General features: G+C 35.5%; 3 protein-coding genes across 4 annotated transcripts; 1 reads left to right on the forward strand and 2 right to left on the reverse strand.

The window, feature by feature from the left end:
* The first annotated feature begins 3,890 nt into the window (after window positions 1–3,890).
* On the forward strand, window positions 3,891–6,200 carry LOC106086790 (protein phosphatase 1F). The gene has a single exon (XM_013251597.2). It carries the CDS (start codon window positions 4,079–4,081, stop codon window positions 5,534–5,536), a length of 1,458 nt encoding a protein of 485 aa, XP_013107051.2. The 5' UTR covers window positions 3,891–4,078; the 3' UTR covers window positions 5,537–6,200.
* Window positions 6,201–6,621: 421 nt separating this feature from the next.
* LOC106086814 (H/ACA ribonucleoprotein complex non-core subunit NAF1) lies at window positions 6,622–8,772 on the reverse strand. 2 transcript variants are annotated; one of them, XM_013251638.2, is made up of 2 exons: window positions 8,622–8,772; window positions 6,622–8,564 (listed from the first exon to the last, which is right to left on the reverse strand). In XM_013251638.2, the coding sequence occupies exons 1-2, from the start codon at window positions 8,695–8,697 to the stop codon at window positions 6,829–6,831; spliced, it is 1,812 nt and encodes a 603-aa protein (XP_013107092.2). In that variant the 5' UTR covers window positions 8,698–8,772; the 3' UTR covers window positions 6,622–6,828. The 2 variants fall into 2 exon arrangements, with proteins under 2 accessions (XP_013107092.2, XP_013107085.2); XM_013251631.2 differs by having other exon boundaries at window positions 6,622–8,567.
* Window positions 8,773–10,055: 1,283 nt separating this feature from the next.
* LOC106086917 (RWD domain-containing protein 4) lies at window positions 10,056–10,996 on the reverse strand. Its single transcript, XM_013251740.2, has 2 exons — window positions 10,672–10,996; window positions 10,056–10,609 (listed from the first exon to the last, which is right to left on the reverse strand). Exons 1-2 carry the CDS (start codon window positions 10,887–10,889, stop codon window positions 10,180–10,182), a joined length of 648 nt encoding a protein of 215 aa, XP_013107194.1. The 5' UTR covers window positions 10,890–10,996; the 3' UTR covers window positions 10,056–10,179.
* Between the last annotated feature and the right edge of the window lie 2,779 nt (window positions 10,997–13,775).

Below are 13,775 nucleotides of genomic sequence, written 5' to 3' on the forward strand. Positions count from 1 at the left end.
ACTTTCTGCTAGCGCCAATTTATAAAATGGCTCTGTCATTTTTCACCATCTCATAATACATTGTGCTGTACAAAATCATAGTTTGCAAAATAATTGCTCACCCATAGCTCATCTTTTGCCATTTTGATTACACGTGAATGGAGTCGGTCAACTAATTCAGAGGATCTCCCACACTGCGTAATTTTCATTTTGCGTACCTATGACTTAGTGGCTTTGGCTGTCAAATTCATAAAGATTTCAACCACGAGTTTTACATTGCTTTAGTTTGGCTCTCTCTCTCTCCCTCACACACTCTCTCATATCAATTTTAAAGTACCTGCCCAAATAAATGTTTAGTTTAAAAATTAACAATAAATTAAATACCAATAGTTAAGGGAATTGTCGCCAAGGTGCTTTAAAGCAAAAACATAATAATAATATTAACGAGATATGAATACAGAACCAAAAAAAAGGCAATTGCAAAAAAAGAAGAAATCCATTCATTTAAGGCAACGAATTCAATATTAGTTTTATCTCAGCATTACCATTATTCAAATGAGCTTAGATCAATCAATTAACATATTTTGGCAGTTTTTGCAATATACCTATATTTTTTCTTGAATATTTTTTAACTAGATCAAATATTGTTTATCACATTCCGTGCTTCCAAACCTTAGAATTGTTATAGTTTAAAATCGCTGAGTGTGTATATATTCCTTGAATTAAACTAACCAACCACAAAAGGAATCCGTTTTTAGTCTTGTGTATAAATAGCATCAACATATATAGATACATACTCACATTATACTTAACCAGATTATTGTGTTTTTCTCTGGTAAGATTGTACTGACTTAATTAAAGCTTCATGATATTAATCGATTTTGTTCAGCACATAAAATATGGTTTTATATTTTTCATCATTTTGATTTGTGCATATGAAATAAAAATTTTTACAGAAACCAAAATCGAAAATAAGTTTTATTACAAAGCAAAAAACAAAGAGGTAAGTTAAATTGAAGGAAGATCTTACCGTTGTATGGTAGGGGCGCCCATTCGAATACGTATGTTCCATTTTCGCATTTTGTCTGTTATATTAGTACATACAAAACAAATATTTCCCATGAACATTCCACTAAGGAACAGGGGCAAACATCTCACATATCAATGAGTGCAGTCCGATTCAAGTTTAAGCTCATTGATAATGGGCCTCTTTTTTATAGCCGAGTCCGAACGGCGTGTCGCAGTGCGACACCTCTGTGGGGAGAATTTTTTACATGGCATAGTACCTCATAAATGCTGCCAGCATTGGGAGGGGGACATTTTGAACATTTTTTTTCTGATGGTCCCGTCAGGAATCGAACCCAGACGTTCAGCGTCATAGGCGGACATGCTAGCCTCTGAGCTACGGTGTTCTTCATATTGGTACATATGTCTGTTAAATATGTTGGTATTATCAGTGGTTTTGAATTGTCAGTTGATTTTTGACAGCAACTGTATTAAGTTTTGTGTAACCAAAAAGATCGTTTCAGAAGTGTTTTGAAGATTGGAAAAAACGGAAAAAAATATCTGAAGGGGATTACTTTGAGGGAGTCAAGATAGTTACTGATGTTTAAATAAATACTTTTTAAAAAAATTTAAAATAACGGTTATTTTTTGTTCAGACCTCGTATGCTCTGGCCTATTACGGTATTACATTCGTGATGACAACGTTGCAGGATGGTATTAACGAAATATTTAGAATTACTCCGCTACATTTCAGGATAAAACTAAAGGTATCGTCCGAAGACCGTATGCGACCAAAAGGATCGGTCTTGGGCCTAATCACGGTATTCGATTTCGATTTATATAAAAAATGACTTGTTAACTATTTTTGCTAAATTTAACTTGAATTAAATAACAACAATCAATTTTGGTCAACTTAGTGAACAAGTACCAAAAATCGTAAGAAATGCCGCATAGACTAAGGCGACAAAGAGTGTAAGTTTTATTCCTTGCCTCGTGGTATCGGAGACAGTATAGCTTGGAAAAAAATAAATATATGAAACCTAACCATAGTCGTTTTCAATCGATGCTGGACTTTAGATTCTTTCAAGAAGCCATTGTATTGCTCCCACTATTTCACCACTTCCAACTTGGGAGCCTTTTACTATTTTCTTTTGAAAGCTTCTAATGGTCAAAAGATTTTATTGTTGATATTGCTGTCGATCATAAAACTTTGTTTGCACTTAAAACCAACCACATGCATATATCGAAGCGCTGCAACGGCAATGAACCGTTGTTTCTGTCTTGCTAAGTGAAAGATCCACCAACTACAGCACAATAAAAGTGATTTTTAGATTTACAAAACAATGTAATATTTGTTTTTATTTATTACCGCCGACTAAATTTTCCTATTTGTTTTTATTCTAATCCGCTTTTTGATACTGGCAACGCTGTACAATATGGCAGCAAATTTCGATCGAATGCCGTGATTCAAATATGTTTTCGTATCGACAATTTATTCGATGCAAAAACAAATACGTTATCGAATGCCATGTTTAGGCTACTGCTTGTTCTTTCTAATGTCGTTGAAGTGGCACAGTTTAGATTCATGCATTGTTCCTTGCTAAATAGAAATATTAATTGCAAATTATAACTAAGCTAAACTGTAGGGCTTTCTAGAAAAAATACTAATCAATAGGTCTGTTTGCGTACTTTTCCAGTAAAAATTTGCTGATGTATAAGAACATCCTCTACTCTCTTTTACTATTTATTTGTATTAAACAGCTGGTTTAAAAAAAAAACAGCTGTTCAACGCTGCAAATTTCTGCTGGGAAAAAAATTTCCAGTATAATTTTCAAACTCTTGATTACCAAACTCTCAAAATGTTGCTCATTCTCACGCACTTTCCTTCTCCCTCCGCCGCAACGCCGCGCTGGGTTGAGCACCTATTGTGGCACTGCCTGTAATATCCGAGGTAGGTGCAGGATAAATGCTAAATGAAAACCTTTTTCTTGCCTAAACAATTTCGCCATTCTTGACTGAAATAGAGGCCTGAAATGACAGATTAGGGGAACTTCTTCAGCTCGCCTAGCCCCCATTATTTTCATGCATGTTGGGCCAACATTGTTGGCTCCTTATCTTCCTCATTTAAAGATCTAGCATTGTATGGCCGGGCGACACATGAAACTAAGTTCCCTGGGTGAGTGAAGCTGATAGCGATTGAGGTTGCTATAATCGTGCCATTATATAGCCTAAGTTTAAGAACCATAACAGCGAATACAAAAATCAATTTATAAAATATTTATCTTGAAGTTTAAATTTTTTTAAGGCGAACTCAAAAATTAATTGACATATCAAGTTCCATCAGCTGTGTTGATGCTGCCAACTTATATAAATAGGCCCTGGTCAGCATATTGTCATATGAAAAATTAAAATATTTTTTCATTCCACGTTTTCATAGAAAGAGAATTGAGCTCCTCATTATTAAAAATTGAAGAATTTCAGAGTTGTAACGTCCTACTGAATGGACAAAATTTGACATCTGACAACTTAAAATAAAAAAAAATATTAATTTTTTTTGTGTATTTGAAAATTTATTCTTCTTGCATTCTGTGGGAAAGAAACAGTGACTAAATGAATTTGGATGATATAAAGGTCCAACGACAAAATTTTTTTCTAGCCCATGTTGGATTATTTCGTACGTCGAACACCAAGCTTTAAACGTTGCTATTACGTAAGTAGAGCATTTTTGACACGCAAGCAGGAAGACAGGTTGGCTTTCATAATTTTGAAATACATGTTCAATTGCAAAAGTGTCATGTCATGCAATAAGTACATATAGTGTGACAGCAGCTTTAGGCTACTTACAATTTTTTCACCACACTCAAGTGTCATATTTTTACCCTATAACTTTGTTACCATTGACATTTCATTTCGGTGGTTGTTGTTGTTGCTTTGCTTTTTTTTATTTGTTGTGATAGGTTTTCTTTTTGTGTGAAAGAATTTCTAATAGTAGCAAATAAAACACAAATATTACCAGCAAGCGAAAATGTAACCGGGCAATTATTGGTGTTAATAACTAGAAAAATATTTAATTGTTTGCAACAGATCCAAAAAAATGACCTCTTCGAATGACGACACCGAAAAGCAGAAGACAACAACAAATTGCTGTCAACCGAACGAATGTAGGTATTTGCATGATCTTCAAGACTTTCTTCGCGATGTGACGAAAGATGCTGTGAGTAATAATGCAAAAGTAGGCACTGGAGTAGCTGGAGGTGCCACTAGCAACGATAGTGGAGGAGGAGGGGAATTGCGGTCTTTGATATTAACGCGCAATACTACAGAAACATATCCCGTCACTGAAACGGAACTAGATGCTGAGGTAATCACGCATGTTTGGCATAGATTACAACAATGTCCGGAACATTTTCGCCTGGGATTGGCCAAATTGGCTGAAGAAGAAATAGGCCAAGAGTTGAAAACCCCCAAAGTTCGTGAGGAACTGGCGGCTACCAAACAATGTGAACGCGATAATGTTGATGTCAAACAAAGGCCTTTTGATTTGGCCAAATTGCAAAAATTTATAACTCAATATTTGGAGAAAATTTTCTTACGTCTCTCCGACAACTCGAAAGAAGATATATTGATAACCTATGCTGAATGTAACAGAAATGCTAAAGGCAAAAGTGTGCCTGCAATTGAATTGCCACTCTATGCTGCCATGCTTATAAAGAACAAACCTCGAAAAATGGAAGATCGCCATATATGTCTGCCCAGGTTTGGAGACATGTACGAACTCGAAAATCAATACAGTTTCTTTGGAGTTTTTGATGGGCATTCGGGCTCATTGGCGGCGGTATATGCGGCTAACCAAATACCATTTCAAATAGCGAAACACCTGAAAATTATGAACGCGACATCGAATCAAACAGAAACTGATTACTATAGGGAAGTTCTGGAAGCCAGTTTTATAAAAGCGGATGCTAATTTTGTCGAAAAAGCCCTAGGCAGTGGGACCACTGCCGTGTGTGCCCTGCTAAAGTACAATACAAATAACATACATCACCTTTATGTCGCCTGGGTGGGTGATTCTCGATGCCTACTGGTGTCGCCCAGTGTATCTTTGCAGTTGGTTAAACCTCATAAGCCTGATTCAATGGATGAGAGAAAACGTATAGAGTCGGCAGAAACTGGAGGTGCTGTGGTAATTGTACAGGGCCATTGGCGAGTAAATGGCATTATAAACGTTTCACGCTCTATAGGTGATCACTCTGTAAAAGCGGTTATAGCTGAACCCGATTTTGTGGATGTTCCCTTGCAGGCTTCTCACGACTTTCTGATATTGGGATCCGATGGTCTGTGGGATCATGTCTCCGAAACGGAAATCGTCAATTGCACATACAAAGCCTTGTTGGATACAGAGCAGAATTTCGAAGATATCCCCAGGCATTTAATAGAATTGGCCAAACAAGGAGATTCACAGGACAATATAACCGCTATCCTGGTACTGCTAAAAGATCGCTCAAATATCATTGCAAATTACACAAAATGTTGCATGGGAAAACCTGCATAGGCTTGCAATTTCCATTATCAAATATGCGAACATTCTACTACTTCCAACAACAAATTTTTAGGGAAACAAACTCTGAATAAAATCGCAGCAGAAATTGCAATCAATTTCCTTAATCATATAAATCCTTTTTGTACACATACGATATAGTGAACTAAATGTAATATGTTGATGCTTTCCTTAATTGTAATTACATTCAATTTATATGCAATATATATATGAACTAGTATTAGCGTAGCCGTTATTTACATTGTACGTCTACAAAAGCGCCTTAGTTTTATCGCAAGTAGTTTTGAACATTTTGTTAATTTATTGTTTAATTTTCTCCATTTTGTCCAAGGAAACTTCAAGCTTCAACAAAATTATTGTGCCTGTTAATTACTACTACCCCACAACAACAAAAAATAAGAAACATACAACGACACCAATATATGTACTTTTGAATTTCGTAATTAGCGCATAATTATATGAAATATTTACACACACATAACACACAAGCCTATACATACATATACGAAAGTTAATTTTTTAAAACCACCCTACAGTATATACATAAATATATATATATACATACATCATAATATATCAATGTACATTTATAAAAGTTCAAATATTTTTAACAGAAAATATTGTCTTGTGACAAAATAAAAACAAAAAAGATTTTAAAGGATTTTTTTTGGGGAATTTTTTTTTTTGTTTTTGAAGTTTTTTGCCTGTCAATACAACTTGCAACAGATGGCTTTGGCTTTGGCTTTCCTTTTCCATTTGCATCTCATCATTCATTGAGCTCGTCTCGAAAGAGAAACAAATAAGAATTTTTTTATTAATAATTTTTTTTTTGGTATAGAGAACTTTGGAGGCCACCGTGGCGCAGAAGTTAGCATGTACACCTGGGTTCAAATCCCGCCGTGAACATCAGAAAATATGTCAGCGGCGGTTATCCCCTTACTAATGCTGACTACATTAGTGAGGTATCGTGCCATGTTAAAACTTGTCTATCAAGTGGTGGCAGTCCGTTCGGATTCGGCGTAAAGTAGGAGGCCCGTTATCATTGAGCCTAAACTTTAATAGGACTGCACTCATTGATATGCGGGAAATAACCTGTTCCTTAAGGGAACGTTCATGGGAAATTTATTAGTATAGGGAAGTTTGTGGTAGAGGTTTATCATACGTATTAAAGCAAATTTGATTAGATTTAAAATTCATATTTTTAATTAAAGTTTAAAAGAAGACATTTTCCTTCTTAAATTATTGTATAATACGAATTATATGTTCGTAAAACTATATTTCTTAAGCTATTGGGATCCTGGCGGTGGAGCTGATGAATCGAAGTGCACCATTGTTGGAGGTCGCATATTAAATACACCGGGGACCATTTGTGGTGGTGGAACAGAAGCATTATTTGGAGGAGGTCTTATGGCATGATGAGTTTGTGGATAAGGTACCATGGGATACATTGGAGGTACTTGTGGATATCCCTGTACTGGCATTGGTGGATAAGCTTGATATCCATAATTTGCTGCAGGCATCGGATAGTTTTGAGGATAATAATTGGAATGCCAAGAATTTGGATGATTATTGTACTGATTTGGTTGCATGCGACTAGGAGCTCGATATTGATGTTGAGGGGTACGAGGTCTTCCATAGGAATTATGATTTTGATTTGATTCCTCGCTTCCTCGTGTAAACGATTGGCGATTTCTATATTGACCAACTTGAGGGGATCTATTACTTGAAGTTTGTGGCCCTTCGTCATTATCTTTACGCGGACGTTTCTCTGCATCTTCATGTTCTGTGGGTCTGTTTTTGTTTCTTAGCTGCCTTCTTGCCAACTGTTCTTGTTCGTCATCAGAATAGTCCAGATATCTTGGTGGTGGTTCAATATCATTTTCCCACGAAGCATCTGAGCCTTTCATACTCATTAGACTAGACAGTATAATAAACTGAGTGTACTGCTTTTTGGGAGCCACATATACAACATCACCAATTTGAATGTTCTTTTCGTTAATTTGACTGTTTGAATTAAAACGCACACAGTACAAGGGGTCAGCAACTTGGCCTAAAACATCAAATACTTCACCCAAAACCTTTTGGCCTTTCTCCAAAAATAAAACTGTCTCCAAATCCAGCAACATTGAATTGGGCAAAGTACTTACCAAAACCAATTGATCAACAATTGAGTGTATCTTTCCAAGTTCAATGCATTCATCTTCTGTCACTGTTATTTGCAAGTCGTGTATGGGTGGCAGGTCTTCAATAAGTAACTCACCCTTGGCTCTTACTTTAGGCTTAGGCTTTCTTCTATCTTTGCCGTTTTCATTATCGCCTTCTTCATCTTCCTCATCATCGTCTTCAACATCTGCCATCAAACGTTTGTCTATTTTCTGGCGCAAAACATTAAGATATTCCACATCCGAATCGCTGCTTGTGCTGGAATCTGAATCGGAGTCGGAATCAATCTCTACTATTTTATTGCGATAATCTTGATTTGCTGGCAGAGGTACTTCAACCACAGATTCGCTTTCGGAATCATTATCAGACCCATATTGGGCTAGCAAGCTTAGACCCGTTGTTGACAGAGTATTTGTACTGGTTTCCAAGCAAAACTTTTGACTAGTCAAGTGCACATTATCATCAGCAATAGTTTCTTTTCCAAATTGAGTTTGGTTAGATGCGTTTTGCCTAGGATCACTCGTAATGGAATCGTTAGGGTCATTTAAATGATCACTGATTGCCTCTTGTGGCATGGAGGTCTCATCGGCGATGTCCTTCATGTCAGTATGAATATTTGTTGTTTGCGTTTCAGTATCTTTTTCCATAACATATTGGTTGAAATCTATGATTCCATTGTCATTCAAAACCTCGTGCTGATTTACATTATCAGTTGATGTATTTGAACAAATTTCTCTAATATCTGCTGATCCCGAAGGCATTACCTCCACACTCAATATTGTTATTGGTTCCTTTACCTTAGTGACATCTTCATGGTGGCAGGATTTCTCATTGCCTTCTATTTGCTCCAACGGGGCTGCTACTGTAGAGTATGTCGTAGTATTACTACAGTCAGAAATTGGGATTTGTATCTTACCTTCAATCTCTCCAAATCCTGAAGAGCTATCGCTAGCAGTTTCTCTGTTCAAAGTATGATCCCCTGAACTTTCCATGATCTTTTTTAATAACTAATTATGTTAACGTTCTTTTTTCAAATACCATTCGACTGTTTTCAAACAAATAAAAAACGTGCTTACGTCTTCTTCTTCCTTAACATGCAATGCAAAGTGGAAGCCCACCATGGGTTAGAGAAAAACATTTGAATTAGTCGTAACGTAGCGCGAATCTTCCATACGCATTGAATTGTTAACGAAAAAGATTTCGTCATGATGAAAAACAAGACACCTCGAAAATAATTTAATAATTTAGCAAAATTTAGCTTGATAAATATAATTATAATAATATTAATTTTAGTTTCATCGTTTTGCCGTAAAATTCCAGTTAGGCAATTATCAGGTCAAATTCCAGTCAGTCATATACAGGCTGAAATTTGCAGTGACGACATCTACTATGGTCTCCAAATTAATTCAGCCTAGCCGATTTATATATTTATATACTTCTTTGGAGTTATACTCCAATATGTTATTGGAGCTATAATCCAATATGCTATTGGAGCTATACTCCAATAGCATAAGAATTACCAAAACTTCTAAATTGCCCTAAAAAGTTACATTTTATCGCTGCCTATATTATTGTCGTATAAAAAGGTCCCATGGTTTGCCAGAGGGTATAGAAACCATACCACGTATTGTAATGGGCAATGGGGATGTAGAGGACAGAAAGGAAATATATTTCTTAGGAAAAAATAATAAAGGAAAATTCGTGAGTGTAAACAAATCGACGAAGTCAGAGTCCGGAAATGTTTAGTGCAGGCACATCCTTCTTTAAAGGTAAAGGCTGGTACTACATTTGTTTTTCGTGATATTTTTAACCGATCACTTTTTTTTGATTTCATTCAATTGAATATGCCTTCAATACTTATGGTAAAATTTTATTAAAGTTGTCTTTTATCATTGTTATTTGTGTAACGTTCCAAAAAGATAATTGCTAAAAACATGGGGTTTCAACGGTGAAAAACGAATATAGTACCAGCCATAATATGGTAGGAAAGACGGTTACCATACTAGAGAATGTTCCAGAAGAAACCGACATGTTTCAGACTGAGTTGTGTGGGGCACGATAAAAAAATGAGCTTGTTTGAACAATGTGGCTAGAAAAACACATAGAGAGAGAAAGAAAGGGAGACAAAACTGTATTTTTCATCTTTGGAGGAATAAGTCTTTTTCGCACTGCATACAAAATATCATCGAGCTTAAGATGTAAGAGTGTGAGATCTAAAACAATGCCATATTTGGGTCCTTGCATTTTGGCTCTGGAGTAGACAAATCCACTCAACTGCTATACTATTCCCCGGAAAATGCTCAAGAGAAATATACGTACGCCTTCCAACAATCTGCTAAGGTGAAACTGCTTATACTTTCAAATACGTTTGTATATTTTTTCATCTCAATTTTACAAAATATAATTTATATATAAAACTTATAATAAAAACGAGGCAGCGGGTTATTACAAGCCATTGGTTAGGTATATAAACACTATCCATTCAAAGGATGCAGTACTGGAGCAGTGGCAGCCGCTGCAGCATTTGCGGCGGCACTAGCCTTTTGCTCCTCCTTGTAGCCCGTCTGTGACAAATGCTTGACTATATCAACCCAATCCCAACCACGAGGTCGATCACCCTTATGGTCTGCCCTCTCCCATTGCCTTCTTTTCTGGGCTTTGGTCAGTTGTTCTTTCTTGACCTCTTTTTTGGATGCATCCGTGTTGTCTGAGATTTGAATTGCACTTACACCTATCTTATCCAGATCTATAGATTGAGTGATAGCATGTTCAGGTTGCTCACTAGTTAATTCTTCCATACGTTCTTTGAGGCACTCAAATAATGTGTAGGTCATACCACAGCCCAGCCATTGTTCACCTTCCTCGCGTAAAGCCGCCTGTATTTTCTCTTTAACTGCAGGAATTCTATAAAAAATTAAATAACTGAAGCGTACTGCAACTGGTTCAAAAGCGATAAAACTACTTACAAATTCCGATTATAAAATGTATCCATATTTATGGTAGGCAGTTCATTTGGATAATTTTCATGCCACTTTATTTCCACTAGAAACGATTTGAAGTTGTCATCTTCTCCATATTTATATTGAAATGTGGTGGCATCGATTTCCTTAAAAGCATCATCTCCCTCGTAAATGGATGATAAAGCCTCTCGCTCGTCTGCTTGTTGTTCCAGTGCCTCGGACATTGTTAAAAATTATAAAACCTAACAAACTCAATAGTTTGTTTTTCCTTCTTATAATTACATCAAGAAAAATCCAACAGCTGTGTAAGTTGACACATGGCTATTGTATTTTCCGGTTTGACATTTGAGGAGTATTCAAATCTAAAAGCGTTCAATTTAAACTGTATGCGTGTCAGTAAACAGAAGGAATTTATGACAGCACCGTTAAAATAGAATATGGATTGAAAATGCCCTATAAACGAAAGTAAAAATATAAAAAAAATTTGTCTCGTTTAAAATTTCCAAAACTTTATTTTTGTACAATCTGATATTGTCCTGCTACAAACCATAAGGTAATCTGTTTCTATTACAAATAAATCGTTTTTTTTTTTTTAATTTACTGTTATAGAAATTTTTGTGTATAGTTATAGAAAATTCTGTAAATTTTTTTTATAGATAATTTTGTCAACATTTTATCTCTTTGGAATATGTTGCCCAAATCCAATTTTTATAGAAAATGTTGCCAACATTTTATTTTTATAGATAATTTTGCAAAAATATAAAAATTTTATCTCAGTAGAAACATTTTTTAAATTAAAAAAAACTTTATTGATATATAAAATTTTGTCTAAATTCTATTTTTGTAAAAAATTACATTAGAAATTTATTTTTAAAGAAAATGTTGTTAAAATTTAATTTTTTTTTGAAATTTTTGTCCAAAAGTTTATCTTTATGTGAAATTCTGTCAAAATAAGGAATAAATCTCATTCCCTTCGCATATGGAATACTATATTAATATTTTCAATTAAAATAGGCAATAACCTCTCCGAACTGTTCAATGCCAAATGAAACTTCACACAGTGCTACAGGTTATCGTGTGACCTCTTTAATATCTTGCTGAAAAATAGAAGTCACTGTGCTCAATTTAGCTAAATCGGATCAGATGTGGGTCTTGTAGGGGCTCACGAAGTCTACACTCTAAGGAAAAAGTCTGCTGATAATAGAAATCACTGCAAAATTCACTAATATAAGGTTAGGCCTTATGCGCAAAAGTGTATAGACCCCACGAACATCATTAAGGATGTCAAATCTGCTGATTTAAAATGTCATAAAATAGAAGAAAACGTAAACAAAGAATAAATGTAAAAAGAGAACAAGTTGATATCCTCAATGTCAAGTACTGCCAAAAATTAAAAAAATTGTATGTCGGCTGATTGCTTGGTTTAGCCTTATGCAGTGAATCCTGCAATCACTGTCTGCTGACTGATAGGATTGTAGTTAATTTTGCAGCTGCAGTAGTTTTGCTATTATAACCAAATGTCTGTTCTTTGTATATCTCATGGCTGAATAATAGAAGGTTAAGTCACGACAACAAAAAGTGGAAAGGCACCAAGAACATGAGTGCGTTTCCACTTTTGTTTGAAAATGACACAAATAAGAGAAAACGTCAACAAAAAATTAATGTTAAAAAAGTAAAAAAGGAACAAGTTGACATCCTCAAGGGCAAGTACTGCCAAAAATTGTATGTCGGTTGATTGCTTTCCGTTGTTGTACACTGAGGGGCAGCACTTGGGATGAAGGACTTCATGGGGTCAATCCGGTATATACAACCGGCTGCCATGGGATTTGCATATTCTTTTTAAGTGAATCCTGGCTATATGTTAGTCAGGTTATAAGTATTTGCAAACAACTTATGGATCAACCTAAAATGTCTTGGCATACAAGGATACACATAAATAAATACTTTATTGGTTCTCGGACCAATATTTAGAGATGTTATAAACAGAACAACTAAATGAACATACCCTTTCTTTGAGGATTGCCTCCCTGTATAGACACTCACACCGCCTAAAATCTTTTATTTTCAACTCCTCTTTCATAATCCACCTTGTTTCTTAGTTTTATTTGCTTACTTAAGCTTCGAATACCCATGGACATTTTTAATGTGTCTAGGCATTCCTTCCCCTCCATTCCACAATAGTGATATTTGTGATAAAGTTGCGAGGCAAACAAGATTTTTAAATATGGTAAGCCGACATTAAACTTGACTTATGTCGTAAAATACAAATATGTAATATTGTTTAAACAACAAATACTTATTATTTACCATTTTTACACAACCTATATTCAATTATTTAGGCATATAATCAAGCAAAAAGACCGCTGAGTAATTTTCTTTGTAAGTAAATTAAAGTTTCCAAAATATTAGATATGTATTTTAGCGAAATGTAAACAATTCAGTATGAAACAAGTTATGGTTCATTTCGGACCATAATTGAATTGAATATTGGAGACCGTAGTAGAAGTCATTGAGTACAATTTCAGCCAAATCTAGTAAGAATTGCGCACTTTAGGGGCTGAAGAAGTAAGGTAGCGAGATCGGTTTATTGGGGAGCTGTATTAGGTTATAAACCAATTCAGATCATATTATGCACGTATGTTTGCGCCCTTTAGAGGCTCAGGAAGTCAAGACCCCAGATTGGTTTATATGGCAGCTATATCAGGTTATGGACCGATTTGAACCATACTTAGCAAAGTTGTTGAAAGTCACAACAAAACACCTCATGCAAAATTTCAGCCAAATCGGATAAGAACTGCGCCTTCTAGTGGCTCAAGAAGTCAAGATCAAAGATCGGTTTATATGGCAGCTTGGCACTCCCAACCCACGTACACAAATAAGAAGTATTTCTGCAGAATTTCAATCGGCTAGCTTTACTCTTACGAAAGTTAGCGTGTTTTCGACAGATAGACGAACGATCGGACAGACGGACGGACATGGCTAGATGGACTTAAAATGTCATAACGATCAAAAATATATATTCTTTATGGGGTCTTAGACGAATATTTCGAGGAGTTATAAAGAAATTAGTATACCACCATCCTATGACTCTCCACCATTGAATGGAATGA

This window comes from Stomoxys calcitrans, chromosome 3 (assembly GCF_963082655.1).
Source record: "Stomoxys calcitrans chromosome 3, idStoCalc2.1, whole genome shotgun sequence".
NCBI lineage: Eukaryota > Metazoa > Arthropoda > Insecta > Diptera > Muscidae > Stomoxys > Stomoxys calcitrans.